This window comes from Pygocentrus nattereri, chromosome 28 (assembly GCF_015220715.1).
Source record: "Pygocentrus nattereri isolate fPygNat1 chromosome 28, fPygNat1.pri, whole genome shotgun sequence".
NCBI classification, from domain to species: domain Eukaryota; kingdom Metazoa; phylum Chordata; class Actinopteri; order Characiformes; family Serrasalmidae; genus Pygocentrus; species Pygocentrus nattereri.
Genome location: NC_051238.1, coordinates 25,199,233 through 25,219,073, shown reverse-complemented (window position 1 = coordinate 25,219,073; position 19,841 = coordinate 25,199,233). Strand labels below are relative to the sequence as shown.

The window sequence follows — 19,841 nt, the reverse complement described above, 5'->3', positions numbered from 1 at the left end:
GGAAAAAAAATAAAATAAATGAATGATGGACTTCTGTGCTCGTATTAGGCCTATATCAATAAAGCTGATTTGGTTCACGCTGTTGATGAGGTTATGCCTAGGTTTTCTCTCAAATTTCTCCTTCAGAGAGGTCTATGTCCGACTCACGGCCACAGAATTGGCACCCTTCTGCTCTTGAGTGTGCGTAGGTCAAATAACAAATCCCAGATAAGAAAATGTTGGTGAATGTCAGAACCTTCATGAAAACGTTGACATTTCTTTCTTAGAATGTTTGGTGGATGAGGCCCATTGTTAGTTTTGTGCCTTGCATCGTTTCTCCTGCTGAATGTTGTGTCACTGGATAACTCATAGTATCTACAGCAGGATGGATAACACAACCAAAATACTGTATGGATGGAGAAATTTATTTAGGTGCCGTTAAGAGTGTTTGCCTAATGTAGAATCCCTGTGTTGGCTGCTTCTTTAAGCAGAACGGTCGAGGCTGAGGGTAAGGTTTGGGCCAGCATTCACTCGTCTGTTTTCTCGGCAGAGTAGCCTATCAGAGCAGTGACCAGCTAATTATTGAACACATCATCTGGCTTTCATTAACTGTCCTAATGGCCGAGTTTCACAGTGAAGTATAAACGTTCATGCAGAATAGGCTATAAGGGAACATTTTTATATGTATTGATGACGGCTGATCGTCTTATCTTGCATGAATCGGGTGGCCAGATTCTGGCCTAACTAAGTAAGTAAGTGATACTTTTTTGATCCCACAAACGGGGAAATTCCACCTCCGCATTTAACCCATCCGTGAAGTGAAACACCACATACACACTAGTGAACACACGCACTAGGGGGCAGTGAGCACACTTACCCGGAGCGGTGGGCAGCCCTATCCACGGCGCCTGGGGAGCAGTTGGGGGTTAGGTGTCTTGCTCAAGGACACCTCAGTCATGGACTGTTGGCCCTGGGGATCGAACCGGCGACCTTCCGGTCACAGTGCCAGATCCCTAACCTCCAGCCCACGACTGCCGCTCTACAGTAGAGCGTATTCCTGGCTCATTTGGAATAGTAGAATTAGAACCCACCTATATGCATTTCTAAGTCTATATGCATGCATGGGTTCTGTTAATGCTCCAAATGTTGAACGCAGGTAATATTGCAAGTCAGGACAATATACATCAAGAGTCCGCCTCGCGTATGTGAGCACAGAGTCTTAACATTTTAAAGCAAAACTGTTGAAGAGTTATTTTTGATCATTTGATACTCACTGTTTCGCTTCCTCTTTGGCATGACTAAAAAGGAAATGAAGATTACTCACCAATGCTTAAGAAAGAAGACAGAGATGAGAGATGTCGCGTGGTCACGGAGGGATGAAATCTCCCCACGTACTGGCCACACGTGTTTAGCACTCAGGTTTGTCTCATGTTGATTACAGAATGCTCTGCACAAAGAGGAGTCTGACATATTGACACCACGCTGTTGCCTGCTTCCATATCAGAGTATCCTTAGTTTAACGAGGGAATCGCGTTTCGAAAGGGCTGTGCTAACTCATATTCCCCATGGCTTGGCTCAGATTGTGACTACGTGTGAAATTTCTTTGACCTTTTTTTTTTGACCGTTTCAGTTGTCTGTGTAATTTCTAGCTCCACCCGTACGTTTTGGCTTAGCACGCTTGGTGTGAAGGGTTAACCGCATTCTACATGGGTGTGATGTACTTGGCCGTGGAGATGATGACAGTATCTGTAGTATCACTGCTTCATAACTCCTCCAGAGGGGCACCAATCAAACTGCAGTGAAAACAAAAAGTGAGCTAACTTGGCGATGAAGAATTTTAAGGAGAAGAGAATTAGAGCCGCACTGCATCATTCAGAGCGATAGCCTGCTTTAACTTTATGGGACAATTCAACTCAATAAAAATGATCTGTGATCTACAAGAACTTGTGATTTGTGACCTGCAAGAATCTTGAATGAATAACTTCGTTTTTTGGAGAAACCGGCTTATACCACATCTGTAAGTCAGCCTAACCTGGATTAGAGGTAGTATGTAGATTGTTGAATCGTCTGTTTTACAGGGTGATGCCTAGTCTTTCAAGGGCCGGTACTGATGTGTAGAGAGCAGTGTGGTCAATTGTGGTCAGTGTGCGAAAAACTGGGTGGGTTGTGAAACAGAATCCCACATTAGTATCTGATGTGACCACCGATCGCCTGTAGCAGCGAAACATGTGTAGGAAAAATATTGTTGGACTTTTTAAATCAAACCGCTCCAAAATGTCTTAAAGTCAAACTGAAGTCAAAATTGAACTTGTTAACTCAGCAGTTGGTTTATGTCTTTGGTCATATCTCTTCATTCTTCATATCAGGTTTTACCTAAGCGCTCAGCCAGCCCAGATATCCCCACAGTGTCACAGCGCGAAAGCAAAATCCGTTATGATTTCCAACTCATAACTTTAAACACATCATGTATGAAGTAGTGTAAACTCCTACATTGCTCTGTGTTTTAAGAGCCTTTGTAAACGAGGGCTAATTGGCAGTGCAAGTGACCTCAATAGCAGGTTCCAAAGTAAAAAAAACGAAATTAATATCTATTCAGTATATTGGCCAGCTGATATATTGGTCAACCACTACTGCATTCTACATAATGTACCCTTGTTATCATGAGCAACATAAGGTGGTTTTCTTTGTATTGCAAGTTACTCTGTAATTTCCACCCACCACTAAGGAGGCAGTGCAACAAAGCCAGATTCCTGTGAGTGGTCAGTCGATAGAATGAGTCCTCCTTAAAGTATAGGTCCATTTAACACAGGGCAGCCAGGCTACCTCATCTCACCAGAGACCTCTTCTTGCTGCAGTTGCACCTGCTTACATTTGCACAAGTGCTTTGAGAATGGAACACTTCAGCATTTAGTGTGACTGGTGGAGACTGTGTAGGTAGATTTCAGATGCTTTGGCAGCAGCACCATCTTTTGTCTCCATCCTCTGCTGCCCTCCTGCTTTCATTTGCATGAATGATGTCACGCACACAAACACAGCCCAGGCTTTGGAGTCTGCAGCACGGCTGGTTTCTCGCTGTGCTTGTGGCTTAACCACACGAGATACTGGGTGTTTTATCTGATGCTTTGTTTTCCCTCATTGTTTAAAGTGCAGTAGTAGTTTTATGAAGGGCAGGGTTGATTAAAACGATGTAGAGCTGCAGAGATTTGGTCCGAGTTGTCCACAGCACTTGCAGCAGCGTGGACGCCTGTGGGGCCAGGCACTGTAGTGAAAGCGGAATGTGCTAATAGAAAGACAGCAGTTTTGCATACTGGAATTCCTCCTGTCAGCAGGATGGCTCTTTTAAAGGGAAATGCACGGCCGTATCATGCCAGTGGTTCATTTCTTTCAGTCACGTTACGCTGATGTTGACCTTTCAAGGAAGTCCTAACTGAAGGAAGTCATGAGGGTCCAGTGGTTTCTCAATAGTGTTGTGATGCATACTGCTTTACTAAGCCAGCCACAGTTTAGGAAAACAACTCGTGTTGCTCTACACGGCCCCCAGGCCTCAGATTACTAAAGGGTCGCCGTCGTGTAAGATATGTCATTTTCCTTTTCTTTCCTGAATGTGTGTATTCATTATAGATGCATTATTCTGCCGAACTGGTTCAAAGTCAGAGCTAAGAACACATTTTGGACTTTCATTGACTTGGATTTTAAACTAAAATCCTTCTGCTTGAGTGAGCCCATCACTTAATTATATGTATATGTTGCTCATTTTGACTATAACTCGAAAAACAGTACCAGTACATGCCTAGCAAACACAACTTAGTGTACGCGCTTAAAATCAGAATGTTTCTCATTAAAACACACTTGGCTCACTTAATGTTTCACAATTCATAAAGGACTAGGCTTTTCCAGCATGCTTCTCTTATATCCAAGCTTGATTGCATCACCTGTGTAAGGTTTTTGAATGTTTTACAATATCCCTAATCTTAAATTGGTTTTTGTTCAAGTACAGGTGAAAGTAGATGTATATTTAACTGCTTTCTGCTGGTATTTGCATTTTATGTATCCCAACTTTATTGGAATTGGGGTTGTGATGATATGTGATTTTTCTACCGGCAAAACAATTGTTGCCAAGATGAATGTGTATGAATAGTGTGCTTAGGTGCCTTTTGTACAGCTAATCTATATTATATCCTGCATTTTTCTTCTCAGTAATATGAAAAAAAAATCATAATGATTAAAAAAATTATTCATTTTTAAGTCGCCATTTACATCACTACGGTTAAACAGGCTTGGTTATCCATCCATCCATCCATCCATCCATCCATCCATCCATCCATCCATCCATCCATTATCTTCCACTTCTCCGGGGTTCGGGATGCGGGGGCAGCATCCTCAGCAATGAGGCCCAGACCTCCCTTTCCACTTCCACTAGCTCTCCAAGGGGGATTCCGAGGCGCTCCCAGGCCAGCTGGGCAATATAGTCACGCCAGCGTGTCCTGGGTCTTCCCCGGGGTCTCCTCCCTGGTGGACTTGCCTGTGACACCTCCCGAGGGAGGCGTCCAGGAGGCATCCTAACCAGATGCCCGAACCACCTCAGCTGGCTCCTCTCGACGTGGCGAAGAAGCGGCTCTACTTTGAGTCCCTCCCGGATGACCGAACTTCTCACCCTATCTCTAAGGGAGAGTCCAGACACCCTGCGGAGGAAACTCATTTCGGCCGCTTGGATTCGCGATCTCGTTCTTTCGGTCATTACCCAAAGCTCATGACCATAGGTGAGGGTGGGAACGTAGATCGACCAGTAAATCGAGAGCCTTGCCTTATGGCTCAGCTCTTTCTTTACCACAACAGACCGGTAAAGAGCCCGCATCACTGCTGACCCAGCACCAATCCGCCTGTCAATCTCCCGCTCCCTTGTAACATCACTCGTGAACAAGACCCGAGATACTTAAACTCCTCCACTTGAGGCAAGAGCCTATCCCCGACCCAGAGAGGGCTCTCCACCCTTTTCCGCCTGAGAACCATGGTCTCGGATTTAGAGGTACTGATTCTCATCCCAGCCGCTTCACACTCGGCTGCAAACCGATAGGCTATTTTTTTTGTTCCTTCACATATAAGACGGCATAATGAATAACTACTGTTCTGATTGGCTGTCCTGCATGAAATCTTATTCAAAAAGCAGTCAGGGCTGAAACACTCTTGGGCGGGACTAAAGGCCTATTCTTAGTATCCAAAAATGTAGATAAACATAAATGTGTTGGTTTTTGTGGCATCGCAAAAACAGCGGATTGAAACAAGCAGCCTGGTGTCCTTCTGTGGATTGTATGGACCGGAGAGTGAATGACATATTTTGAACCTTTAACTATTTCCAAACAGCAAATTCCATTATTGGGCCCTTTTAAGACTCATTACATTACGTTACATTTAGCAGACGCTTTTATCCACAGCGACTTACAAATAATGTGGTACATAGAACAAACATAGTCAGGCCTTAAAGGAGGCCAAAGGGTAATAAGACTCACTTTGAAATTGGGAAGCCACAGCAGCCGTGGCTGTTACAAAAACAGAACAAAACATGCCAAGTTGACACTTTCCTCATTCGTGTAATTAATCTGGCGTTTCTGTCTTTTGTCATCTGACATGATGTGGTTTAACGCTCATTCAGAGGATGTTCTGCAATACGCTACATCATGAAATGAAATGCAGTGGGCAATATGACAATTTTATCGTGATAAATTACATCACAGCATGCTTTTCTGAATGTATTGTTGATATCGTCATTGCTTAAAGAACACTGACCAACTGCGTATTTGATTACAAAGAGAGCATAACTAAGCCTGTTGTTGGATTTAGTGCGGCACAAAGTGTGAAACATTGAATAAAAATCATTGTGTTCAGTTTTTTAAACGCAAGGATTACCGGTTATTTTTTGTCTGTTCCAACTCAGATAAATAAATTTTGTGGTACATATGTTTTGCCATATTGCCAACCCCTGACCTACACATTTCATAGCAGTTACTCATCATAGTTACAGTGTAGTTATAGTAGGGCTGCACATTACAAACAAAATACCGTATTGCGATTCTAATGCTATATAATCTTTGAACTGAGCACGGTTGCCGTTTCACTTCTGTCAAAACTATTTCAAACATTACTGTCGCTTTCCAAGAAGGGTATTAAAATCGGTGTTTAATGCTTTCTATTATATTTGCCTGCTATTTGGGGTTTACTGTGTGGGCCTGACTGTCTAAATATTGTCTAAATCACATATCATGACCACATCTTGATTGACAGCCTCTGTGTCACACACAACAGTCCAATTTAGTTTCAAGTATTGCACAAACTCATCTTGGAAGAAAAAGGTTTGAAAACATACTAAAAGAACCCTAAATTAAAAACCTGTTTTTAAGCAGTTATCTTAGCAGAAGAGCTAAAAGAGCTTTGAATATCAAGCTTCAAATATTCAGTCTACAGCATGAGAAGTATTAAATCATCTGGGGGAAAGTGACCATACGCCACCGTTAGCTCATATAACGGTGAATTTCAAATGGGCACTAGCAGAAATCAGCATTGTGCTAAACGCATAAAGAGAAGCCATGCACAAAGGGAAGTTTTCAGTGGCAGATCTTCCTAATTATAGGCTAAAAAGAAATAACCATGATCTTACTGGAATATCCTGTGCTTTACTTTAGTAGGTTAGGGTGTTTTTAGGTTGTGGATGGAGATGACAACAGGCAAAAAGCACCAGGAGTCCAGAGACAAGCAATTTTTCTAAGCTGCTTCTCCATCAGGGTCTTGGGGGGTGGGGGGGTGCTGGAGCCTATCCCAGCGGTCATCGGGCGGAAGGCAGGATACACCCTGGATAGGTCGCCAGTCCATCGCAGGGCAGACAGACAGTCATTTACATTTACGGCATTTGGCCGACACTCTTATCCAAAGTGACTTACAATTTGATTATTTTTACACAGGTAGGAGAAGGCGGTGTTGGGAGTCTTGCCCAAGGACCCTATTGGTATAGTGTAGGGTGCTGACCCAGGTGGGGATTGAACCCCAGTCTACAGCGTAGAAGGCTATTACCCAACAAGAAGATGTTACCCACTACACTAACCAACCACATCACCGTCACCGTAACCAGTCACTCACACACTCACACCCAGGGGCAATGTAACATGTCCAATTGGTGACCATAACTACTACACCTCAAAACTGAACATTTACAAACTGAAGTAGAGTGTCCAGTAGAGAAGGGTCAGAAGGGGAGGTCAGTTCAGCTGCTGCTGATGTGCTGTAGTTGATTAGTGTTATTAGTGTTATACTGCATTTGCTGTTTGATTTAGTTGTGGTCGGTACTCCGAAGACTAATATCACAATAATGAAAGTAAATATTATGTAGATATTGTATGTGTTGCAAAGCCCGAGCTGTTACTGAATTAATAGTCTTAAGATTAATGACTGAATAATAAGCCTAGAGTTTGAGGGGTTTAATTTACAATATGCCAAAGCAAAACAGAAAGCAATAAACCAAATGATTGCCCTGAAGCAGCTGCCTGCGACAATGAAAGGAAAGCCTTTACTTTTCTACAGGAGATTCGCTCTCCTGGGTTCAGATGTCTGCTGGTTGCCTTGTTTGCCGTCAGGAACTATGAAAATTATTATAGTTATGTTGAGAGAGGCATCACTTGCATCGTGAGTAGCACGATGATCCTCTGTCCTCTGTAATTACCTTCTTCTGCTTCAGGGGGCTGCTGGAGGCGACATGCTAAAATAACGTGGCTCAGAGTTTTGCTGCTGTTTTATTGGGTCGTCAGAGCGCTTGATGCCTTTTCCATGTGAGAGAGCGGACGAGCAAGTTTGCAATTTGATGTGGAGTCTAAGAAAGAGTCTTTTGACTTGAGACCTCTGCCTGCTTACTTTGTTCAAGTGTCTGAGAACTGTAATTGAGGTGTAGTGTGTGTCTGCTTATTATGTCCCACGCAAAATGCCTTTAGCTGTGAAGTGAACTGCAAGAGAATGAGTCGTTTGTTATGCTACATGTGGGATAAATGCATGCTGTTATGCCAAAAACACTACAGAAAAACCAAAGACAACTTGGTCTGAAGCATAGATGTCACTCTTATTAGTACCCTAAAGATTATGTTCGTCCAAATCACACAATCGTCTGCGGTCATCAAGAAACCCATGAAGGAAGAAGAGGAGGCCTCAGTTACTTCTAGTTCACATGTTTAGTGAGGAACTTGGTGAAAGAGGTAGATTACGTAAGGATTACAGTTGGGAACTGTAGGGTTTGGAGGCACGTGGACATCACCAGGTCTCCTAATCAACATCTGGAGTCATCCAAAGGCTGCCACTTCTCTTACTGACAGAAAAAGATATATTTGCCAAACAATAATTGTATAATGATTTTGATCCATCCATCCATCCATTTTCTAAGCCGCTTCTCCGTCAGGGTCGCGGGGGGGTGCTGGAGCCTATCCAAGCAGCCACTGGGCGGAAGGCAGGATACGCCCTGGACAGGTCGCCAGTCCATCACAGGGCATGAAATTGAATATGTATCGTTAAACCCTTAAAAAAACAGGTATTTTAAGAGACCCTTATTAGTCCCACAATGGGGAAATTTCACCTCCGCATTTAACCCATCCGTGAAGTGAAACACCACATACACACTAGTGAGCACACACACTTGCCCGGAGTGGTGGGCAGCCCTATCCACAGCGTCCAGGGAGCAGTTGGGGTTTAGGTGTCTTGCTCAAGGACACCTCAGTCATGTGCTGTCAGCTCTGGGGATCAAACCAGCAACCTTCCCGTTACAGGGCTGGTTCCCTGACCTCCAGCCCACGACTGCCCATGGTAAGGATTTGAGGTAAGCAGTTATTGGTTCAGGCCACCGCAATGGAAACGGTGCAACCAGCGCAGCTTAAATTTATATTATATATTTATATTATACATTTATATTTTGGAGATATTAGACCACAGCTGAACACTGGACACTCTTTTATGGTACATTTAAGCACATAAACATTAAAAAAAGAAGTCTAACATCTGAATACCGCTGTTGATGTTTTGGAGTTGTTTGACTGCCGTCAGGGATACAGGAATTGGGGGTGTTGAAGGGGCTGAGGTAGCCAGAGTTCAGCATTGTTTAACTGTGACTGCTAAAAATCATTTTAAAAATGAATGAATGTAACATTAATGTAATGTGAGCCAGTGACGACTTACGTGTGCTTGTCTTAGAGTGTGCTTGTGTCAGAGCATGTTATGGCTTGTTTTGTTTGATGTAAATTACCCGTGAATAAAAAAAAAAAAAAAAAAGTTGCTGTATAATTTTGCATGATGTCATTGTCTACGTGCGTGAAACCCTCATTTAAACCAATGTAACACAATTCACCTTTTATTTTAAGCTGGACATTCTGACCGGCACCCTTGGCCAAAGTATATATTTTGTTGGCTTTCTAAGTGAATATAGGTTAACATCCTCTACAGGGAACATACGTCTGCACATTTTAATGCACAGGTATTGTTTATTTCCTGAGTTTAATGTATTGGGAAAGTAAGATGTGGCCTGTGCAAAAGTAATTTTTTTTTTTATGTTTTATTTTTTTCAATATGTCAAACTTGGCAAATAAATAGAAATTATGCACTAAAACGGACTAAAATGGCATATTTAGGTTTGTTCCCTGTATAGAGTGTACTCATTTTCAGTATGAAAATGCTTGTTATTTTTTTTTAACCAGGGGTATTGACCCTTTTGCATGCGACTATACACACTGATGAAATGTGGGCCTTCTAGCACGATACGGCCGCTGAATAAAAAACTCTGAATGAAAACAAGGTTTACAATCATATGCTGGACAGAAACCTGAAATGAAGCATGTGTGCCTGAAGAACATCAGAGAAAATAGTTGTGCATAGTGCACTGGTCCAAGATTCCTCTGATAATATGTACTGCAGCTTCATTAAACATTAAAGGAAGAGGCTTAGTTCTGCTGTCTTGGCAGGGGAAGTTGCACCAAGTTGCACCAAGTATGTATTACTTCTATAAAACATTTCCCAAATACCCAAAAAAAAAAAAAAATACCCACATTTTTCTCTCTGGAATTGTGTGCATAGCAGTAGAGGGTGTGTCTAATCATATGGCGCAAGTTGTGTGTAGAATAATTACCCAAGTTGACATAAGTTGACCTTTGCACTGCAGTGCTGTAGCCAACGTCTATGGAATCTGGTGTCTAGGGAGCTGTAATAGACTCTCAGAGAACCAGAAGAGAAACGAAATAGTCTACCAATATTTGCTTTACTTCCCTCCCGTATGACTCGGCTGTAGAGAAGTTCATGCTCATGACTTGACCTTCTGTTGAAGAATGTGTGTCTTCAAATGCGTATTTAAGAACGCCTCCTTTTCCAGAAGTTTCCGTGTGGACGTACAGTCATATGCACAAGTTTGGGTGCCAAACATTTTGTTGATTTTCTAAATAAAAATAAGTGAACACATCCTGTACAGAGAACACGTCTGCACATTTTATTACATTACATAATTACTGTTTACTTGCTAAATTGAACATGTTGGGGGGGAAAAACACAGTGAGTAGAAAGGTTGTGGATCACGTCATATGTTATGATTCTTTTCCAAACTCGGTCTCAGCTTGAATGTCAGAAAATGTGCCGTCTGCAACTTTAAGATGCTCGAAAGGAATCATATTTGGTCTCGTAGTTAACCTTGATTTATTATAATCCCTAGTACTTATCGGTCTGAATATGTTGCATGGCTTTATAACGCTCTGCATCATGTTTTAACCCTGGTTGGGCTTGTTAAACAGATAGAGCTGTGCCGCAGCCTTCCACACATTTAATGCCTTCCCCCCCCCCAAGTAGCCTAATAATATGAATTACAATAATTATAATAATAGGCTCCAATAACTGTAAAAGAAGGCTACAGTAACAGAAGCCCACGTGGTGACTTTATGGTAAGCTTTAACCATTTTCATTATTTTAACAAGAGCATTTTTAAGCTGTATACAAACATTTATTAACAGTAAAAACTACCAAATCATACCGAAGACTGACAAACTGTGAGCAGGAACAAAGTCAGCTTTGATGCATTTTGAGGATAGTTTAGCACATGATCTCACAAGCCTTTTCAGGGATGGTCTCTGAGCTAGCTGAGTGGGATAGGTGCGGGTGGTGGGAGGGGGGGTGGGGGTAAAATATGATGTTATTGGTTAACATTGTTTTCCCCACCCACTGATGCACAGCGATCAAGTCAAAATTCAGGGGACGTTTTTGAGGCAGGTGAAAGTCAATCCGTTTTGGGGCTCCAGTGTGCCGTCTAAGTGTCAGTCCTTTTTTTCCGAAGATTGCAGTTTCGTTCCCAGATGATACCTCAGCCATCTGTGGTCGGCAGTCCAAGAGAGCGCAGTTGGCTTCGCTGTCCGCCCATCGGCGTTGGCAGGTAGTGTTCTCCTCCAAGAGCTTTGAGTCGTTACATTTTGATGAGAGATTGTAGGAGATGAAGAGCTGTGATATGCATTTATATGACTGTATCAAATCATATTTGATGAATTGTGCATAATATGACCATAAACTACCAAGGTAAAAGAAAAAGGTCCGTTTTCTTCTCAAGTTGACTTTAGAAGCTTTTAGATCAAAATGTCCCAGGCCTTGTTTTATTAGTGAGATTTGTGTTCTTCCAGTGGTGCATCTGTACTTTACTGAAGTTTTTCCATTTTGGGCGACTTTTTACTTTTACTCCACTACATTTTGTGAAATCTGTCGTTCCTTTTGTTTTATATGTGCATATAATGTCAAAATTAGAGAAGCGCAAAGCCAGAGCACCAATCAGGGCCCAGCGGTCACTTTGTTTAGAGCTGGTTTTGACCTGTTGGTCATACCGACCCAGTGCAGCACGCGGTTCAACGTCAGCGCAGCAGCGTAAAACTTTGGGAGAGTCTGTTCAACATAAATGATGAACTAACCTAACTTTGTGTAAATAGAGCTCAATATAGAAATATGTCCACATATGCAGTCGAGACTGACGCGGCTTTTTTCTGAATTTCTACAAACACCATTTCATTTTATAGTAAATGAGTTTGGGCTGGTTTATGTTTATGAACAGACGCCTACAGATCAACATAGTAAAGGAGCTCATCTGTGATCCTGAGTTTAAAGCCAGTTTTTATTCAACTTAAACTTGGAACTAAGTTGTAAATAAATCTGAAACTGAAACTTTGCTTGTGTGTAAAAAGTGATTTCAGAGCCACTCGGTTCTGTTTGTTGGAAGCTCTTTGGAAGCTGTTTGCCTTCAGCGTGCTGTGCTTATGATCATTTTAATAGACGTCAGCATCAGACTGGGTATCTCTACTTTAACTCTACTTCGCCCACCTCTGTGTACTTCTTCCTTACCCAGTAACATAATAGTGTCGTTGGGGATGTCACCTCAGGACCCCACAGTATTTGCAAAGGGTTGCATAAAGAGAGCCATTAGTTTTCATGGCAGTGCAGAATTGTAGCGCTTGACTAGCACCATATAAACAATGATTAGCAGCTCAGCGCTCCCAACACTAAACAATGCAAGTAAATGGATGTAATTTATTAAGACTTGGGGGACCCTTTTTGCCAGTGACCCAATTTGGGGATGGGGGGTGGGGGGATTAGGGGGACCTTTAGATTACTGACTGCACAATAGCACAGTGTTGTGCAGTAGAAGTAAAAGCTGCCGCGAGGAGCGGGCTGCATGGCGACTAACTTTGCAGCTCTCTGGCAGAGCCAAGAGGAAAACAGACAGCATTGTGAAGCCCTGTTGGCAGGGATGCTGTGGGAATATGAATGAAGTGGATTAGGTGTTAAAAAAAAAAGGCTTAATCGAGTTGAATTGCTGTGTAGCCACTTTAGGGTGATGAATCTAAATCACAGCTATTGTAGAGATGATGTTGTTATGTGTTGATCTGCTGTATTTTTATCTCAAAACTTAGTTAATCTGCACTATTTTTACGATTGTTCGGTTTTTATTTAATCTGTCAGGTTGTATCAGCCCACAGTTCATTTTAATGTGTTTAGAAAGCACAGGTGTCCAAAACACACCACACACACACACACACACACACACACACACACACACAAACCACACACACACAAACCACACACACACACACACTCATCAACCCTCTGTAATGTCCTGGAAATGCTTCATTACTCTGCCCAAATGATTTCATGCTTCATTTAAGAAGAGAACTCAGCAGTGTTTTGATGCCAGTCTCTACAATTGGTCTGAAAGTGTCTTCATTGTGTTGTGTTCATACTCGCCTCCCTGCCAGGATACAGACACACAATGGGTTTCTTTGATACACACTATGTCCAAATGTTTGTAGACACCTGAAAACCCAGCGTTTCTTCTGAAATCAAGGAAATTAATAAGACGTTTGCTTCTGCTTTGCTGCACTAACAGCCTCTGCTCTTCTGGGAAGGCTTTAGACTAAATATTGGAACATTGCTGTGAGGATTTAATGGCATTCAGCCACATAAAGTGTTGAGGTCAGATGTTGGATGATCACCGATGCCGTTCTAAGTCTAAAGGTACTCCATCGCTCCATACAACACAGTTCCACAGCCCAGTGCTGGGGGACTTTATACCTCTTTAGCTGATATCAGCTCCAACCACAACCAATATTGTGCGCTTCCAACACTTGTTAAAAAGTTGGAAGCAAAAGTTTAGGCACCCTGGTTAAAGTACACATTTTGTTTTTCACTTTCACAACAAAACATTTCAAATTTTGCATACGACTGTACATATTGGTGAAATGTGGGCTTTTGAGCACAATATGTAGCTTGAATAATAAATAGCTGAATGAAAACAATGTTTTTCAATCATATGCTGGACAGAAACTTGAATTTAAAATAAAGTGTGTGTTCCTGAAGAACATTAAACACACGGAATAGTTGTGTATGGTGGGTTCATACAGTTACTACAGGGACTTCAATGCTCCTTCGATACAAGTCCTTTACTCCTTCTTTACTGTCCAGCCTCTCATACAGCTCATCATAGGCCTGAGCCTTTGCCTTTGCCACCATTCTCTTCGCTATGCGACTAGCCTCACAGAACTCCTGCCTACTTCCTTCATCTCTCTGGTTATCCCACTTTTTCTTAGCTGCCTTCTTCTTCTGAATACTCTCCTGGATTTCCTCATTCCACCACCAACTTTCCTTGTCTTCTTTCCTCTGACCAGACAAAACACACAACACATTCTTGCCAGTTTCTCTCACCACCTTAGCTGTAGTTTCCCAGTCCTCAGGTAGCTCCTCACTGCCCCCAAGGGCCTGTTGCAATTTTTCCCTGAACTGCCTGCAACCATCCTCCTCCTTCAGCTTCCACCATCTAATCTTTGGCTCTGTCTTCACTCTTTTCCTCTTCTTTGTTTCCAATCTCATTCTACAGACAACCACCCTATGCTGCCCTGCTACACTTTCCCCTGGCACCACTTTACAATCTCCAATCTCCTTTAGGTGGCATCTACTGCTAAGGATATAATCCACCTGTGTGCACCTCCCTCCACTCTTGTATGTCACCCTGTGTTCTTCCCTCTTCTGATGTGTTCACCACAGCCATTTCCGTTCTCTTTGCAAAATCTACAACCATCTGATCTTCTGCATTTCTGTCTTTCACACCATACATACCCAGCACCTCTTCATCCCCTCTGTTCCCTTCACCAACATGTCAATTGAAGTCTGCACCAATCACTAATCTCTCCTCTCTAGGGACACCATCTACCACTTCATCCATCTTACTCCAAAATTCCTCTTTCTCCTCTAACTGACAACCAACCTGTGGTGCATATGAACTGACCACATTCAAAATCACACCATCAACCTCCAACTTCAGGCTCATGATCCTGCCTGACACTCTCTTTACATCTAGAACACTTTTCCCAAGCTGCTCCTTTAGGATTATCCCTACTCCATTTCTCTTCCTCTCTACACCATGATAGACCAGTTTGAATCCACCTCCAATGTTCCTGGCCTTGCTTCCTTTCCATCTGGTCTCCTGAACACACAGAATATCTACCTTCCTTCTCTCCATCATGTCTGCAAGCTCTCTGCCTTTACCAGTCATTGTCCCTATGTTCAGAGTTCCTACTCTAACCTCCACACTCCTGCCTTTCCTTCTCTCTCGCTGCCTTCTAACCCGCCTTCCTCCTCTCCTCTGTGATGGTCTTCGACCTACAGTAGTCCAATTTCCACCGGCACCCTGCTGGTCAACAGCACCGGAGGCGGTCGTGGTTAACCCGGGCCTCGACCGATCCGGTATGGCAATCATATCTGTGATCCACATGATAGTTTTGGCACAAGTTTTACGCCGGATGCCCTTCCTGACGCAACCCTCACCATTTATACGGGCTTCGGACCGGCACCAGAAGTACACAGAGTACACCCCTAATGGCTGGTTTCATTTAATGCTTGAAGTACTCCTGATAAAACTATTACGCAAACTGGCTATGAACATGTTGCCTGGTTTCTCTGAAGTGTTTAATGCCTTTGAATACCTCTAAAAGAAGTTCAACACAAAGTGGTTATGAATGTGTGGGCTGGTGTCTGAGACATCGTTTTATCACATGCAAAATAGCGCACAAAGAAAACGTATTTTTCCCAGATTTAACGCTATTTTACAATTATCAACATTGCCTTGTTTGTAAAATAGTGATAAATAAAAACTCAGAAGACACGTGTAGGTTCGCCGGTGGTTTTGGATAGTAAATAGAATGTGATCTAAGGACATCTAACTCTACGATTCTCTTAAACAGAACACACTCACATCAAATCACTCTCCCTTTGTTTACATCTCAACAGCTGTTATATCCTTTATCTGTCTACTAACAAGTTAAAAAGATGTGCATACTTCATTTTGTCTTCAATACTTGTGTAAAGACAAGGTGCCCATTTGTTACAGTTGTTACAGGATAGTTATAACACTGATTTACTGCACTATAAATTGGCCTCTAGTATAATAACAGAAGTGAAATCGTATTTATTTATGAGATTGTACACTGTTAGCGCCCTTTTGAAATGTCTCAGAAGAAAACAAATCTGTTTCGCCTTTTCCCTTGAATGAAATAACTCTATATGCTGTTTTATCTTGTGCACAGTATGTTAAATGTAAAAATGTCCTGGCAATGTTTAATTTTATTCCCAAAAAATAAACAGTGATTTTGCATTAAAACGTGCGGAAGTGAGACTCATTTTCACTTAGAAAATCAACAAACATGCGGTTTGCCCAGGGGCGCCAAAACATTTGCACGCAACAATGCAAACTATATGCTTACATCAGCAATGCTCAAATCAACACTCTTCTTCTTCTTCTTCTTCTTCTTCTTCTTCTTCTTCTTCTTCTTCTTCTTCTTCTTCTTCTTCTTTTTTCGGCTGCTCCCTTTAGGGGTCGCCACAGCGGATCATCTGCCTCCGTCTTGCCCTATCCACTGCCTCCTCTACTTTCACACCAACCATCTCCATGTCCACCTTCACTACATCCATAAACCTTCTCTGAGGTCTACCTCTTCTCCTTCTACCCGGCAGCTCCATCTCCAACATTCTTTGCCCAATATATCCACTATTCCTCCTCAACACATGTCCAAACCATCTCAACCTGGCCTCTCTGGCTTTATCTCCAAACTGCTCCACCTTCACCGTCCCTCTGATCTGCTCATTTCTAATCTTGTCCATCCTTGTCACTCCCAACGAAAATCTCAGCATCTTCATCTCCGCCACCTCCAGCTCAGCCTCCTGTCTTTTAGACAGAGCCACAGTCATGCTCAATGCTCAAATCAACACTGTCATCCTGAAATGACCCGTCATGAGAATTTTACATGTAGTCTACATCATAGTGCATTTGACAGAGACTTTTGGCCATAGCCAGCATAATTTATATAATAAATAGATTTTCAAGAAAGATCATCTTGGGCTTGAATTGAATTTGGAAAGTTTTCTAGATGCCAAATTTTTTATAGAACTTTTTGTGTATTTTGATAGTGCTAATAAATTGTATTTTTTTTTTTATGAGAATTTTCAAGCAGACAATGAGTTTTTTCCTTTTGGGGATGCTATAGAGAATAATTAGGAAATGAATGGCAGTGAACCTCTGGATCTCATTTTCTCACTTTCTCCTTTGTTTTAGGATACGTCCTGCCAAATGCCATGCCTCTGTGACCATGTATGTCAATGTAATACCTCAATATTTGAATGGACATAATTGTACCAGAAAGGTCTCACAAGAAAAGTGTTTCTTTCATTCCTGTTTAATTTGATATTTTTTGCAATAATAAGCAAGAATAGCTATAATAAACAATGTATATTAGTGTTTAAACACACACACACACTATGTTCACTGCTCTAGCCTTTTACCATTGGTCAAGTTTTGACCACACCGCCCCTTTTTGCTGGATATTTTTGGTTGTGGACTGCTCATAATCCAGAGGTGTGAAAAACACCACCACTGTTGCTGATACACTTGTGTTAGCTCCAGACACACACTAATAGCACCACTGTGTCATTGCTGTGTTGAGAACAGCAATAGCAGTCCTGTGGTCAGAAACTGACCAATAATGGACAGGGTAGCGGGTGGCTCACCAACCTTGCATGACAACAGATGAGCTACCGTCTGCAATCATATACCTATATAGTTGATCTATAAAGTAGGATCTTATAAAGTGGCTCTTACCTAATACAAGGTAAGAGTTTCTAAGGAAGTGGATGGGAAACGTGTCTCTTACACAGTGAATATTTAGACATGTCGTTTGTGGTTTGTGCCTTTTATGAGCTTTTTTGAGCTTTACCAGCTCAAGGAAGTGAACACAAACGCAAAGGCACCACCTGTCGAGCGCACAGACTCTCCCCGGCAGAACTGAGCTAAACTGTGTTTCATCCCTCTCTCCTCTCTCTCCTCTCTCTTCTCTCTGCTGTGTGTTCCAGGCATTCGTCTGCTGAGATCCGGAGGCATTTCAGTGGTTTCAGCCATGGCACTCCACACAGCACCCTGCACCACCGCCACAGCTCCAGCATCTCCGGATCCATCTATTTTAATGTTGTGAGTGTTGCTTCTTCACCTGCTTCATCTGTCTGTAAGCCTTTTTGGGTCTAAAACGCCCCATCAGTCTGTTAGACTCTTTTGGTCTGTAGGCTTGTTTCTGAGAGGCTTTGGTGTATTTTATATATACACTGCTCAAAAACATAAAGGGAACACTTAAACAACACAATATAACTCCAAGTAAATCAAACTTCTGTGAAATCAAACTGTCCACTTAGGAAGCAACACTGACAATCAATTTCACAGCTGTTGTGCAAATGGAATAAACAACAGGTGGAAATTATTGGCACTTAGCAAGACACTCTCAATAAAGGAGTGGTTCTGCAGGTGGGGACCACAGACCACTTCTCAGCACCTTTCTGCTTTCTGGCTGATGTTTTGGTCACTTTTGAATGTTGGTGGTGCTTTCACACTCATGGTAGCATGAGACGGACTCTACAACCCACCCAAGTGGCTCAGGTAGTGCAGCTCATCCAGGATGGCACATCAATGCGAGCTGTGGCAAGAAGGTTTGCTGTGTCTGTCAGCGTAGCGTCCAGAGGCTGGAGGCACCACCAGGAGACAGGCCAGTACACCAGGAGACGTGGAGGAGGCCGTAGGAGGGCAACAACCCAGCAGCAGGACCGCTACCTCCGCCTTTGTGCAAGGAGGAACAGGAGGAGCTGCCAGAGCCCTGCAGAATGACCTCCAGCAGGCCACAAATGTGTCTGCACAAACGGTTAGAAACCGACTCCATGAGGATGGTATGAGGGCCCGACGTCCACAGATGGGGGGTTGTGCTCACAGCCCAACACCGTGCAGGACGCTTGGCATTTGCCAGAGAACACCAGGATTGGCAAATTTGCCACTGGCACCCTGTGATCTTCACAGATGAAAGCAGGTTCACACTGAGCACATGTGACAGACGTGACAGAGTCTGGAGACGCCGTGGAGAGCAATCTGCTGCCTGCAACATCCTTCAGCATGACCGGTTTGGCAGTGGGTCAGTAATGGTAATCAATGAGAATATTTCATTCATTCAGATCTAGGATGTGTTATTTGAGCGTTCCCTTTATTTTTTTGAGCAGTGTGTGTGTGTGTATATATATATATATATATATATATATATATATACGTACATATATATATATGCATACATACAATGTCAAAAATGTTAACTTTACAGGATAAGGAAAAAAAATGAACTTTTATTGTCAGTTAATGTAGCATTTTTTTTTCCAGGTAGCATTGGAACATTTCTATTTGTCCATTCAGTACGACTTTAAAATAAGACTACCTTTATAAATCATTCATGAATGGTTTAAAATGAGTTTATTAATGCTTAATTAATGCTTAAAGGCCTTAAAATCATTAATAAGCATTTACAACATGTTTGTCTAATAGTGAACTGCATTCATACTGTTAAACTTCAGATTTTGATATTTACTGATCTTACTCTGTCTTCTTCGTCAGTTAGCATTAAACCTGCTGGCTTAATCACATATTCAAATTCATTAGATATAGCAGCTCACTTTTGCCCCTTTTAATTAATGTGTAATAACTGCTTATTAATGATTAATGAAGTGTTTATGACCTATCTAATAAACATTAACACACTAGTTTTAAACCATTCATAAACCCTTTATAAAGGTAGTCTTATGGTAAAGTGGTACCTTCCATTTATTATGAAATTTTAACACAAGGCAAAGGCTAACCATGTCATCGTGTGTGTGTGTGTGTGTGTGTGTGTGTGTGTGATGATTTGACTACATTTTTCACATTTTAGTGCATAATTTCTATTTATTTGCTGTTTTACTAACACGGAACTAATTATATA

At 42.1% G+C, this 19,841-nt stretch overlaps 1 protein-coding gene across 1 annotated transcript in view; it reads left to right on the top strand.

Annotated features, from left to right (window-relative positions):
* Nucleotides 1-19,841, top strand: part of dock8 (dedicator of cytokinesis 8) — a 95,124-nt gene that overhangs the window by 1,516 nt on the left and 73,767 nt on the right. The window contains exon 2 of the mRNA XM_017714766.2: nucleotides 17,911-18,025. Within this exon, the coding sequence (XP_017570255.1) occupies nucleotides 17,911-18,025 (115 nt within the window). The remainder of the gene's footprint in view (nucleotides 1-17,910; nucleotides 18,026-19,841) is intronic.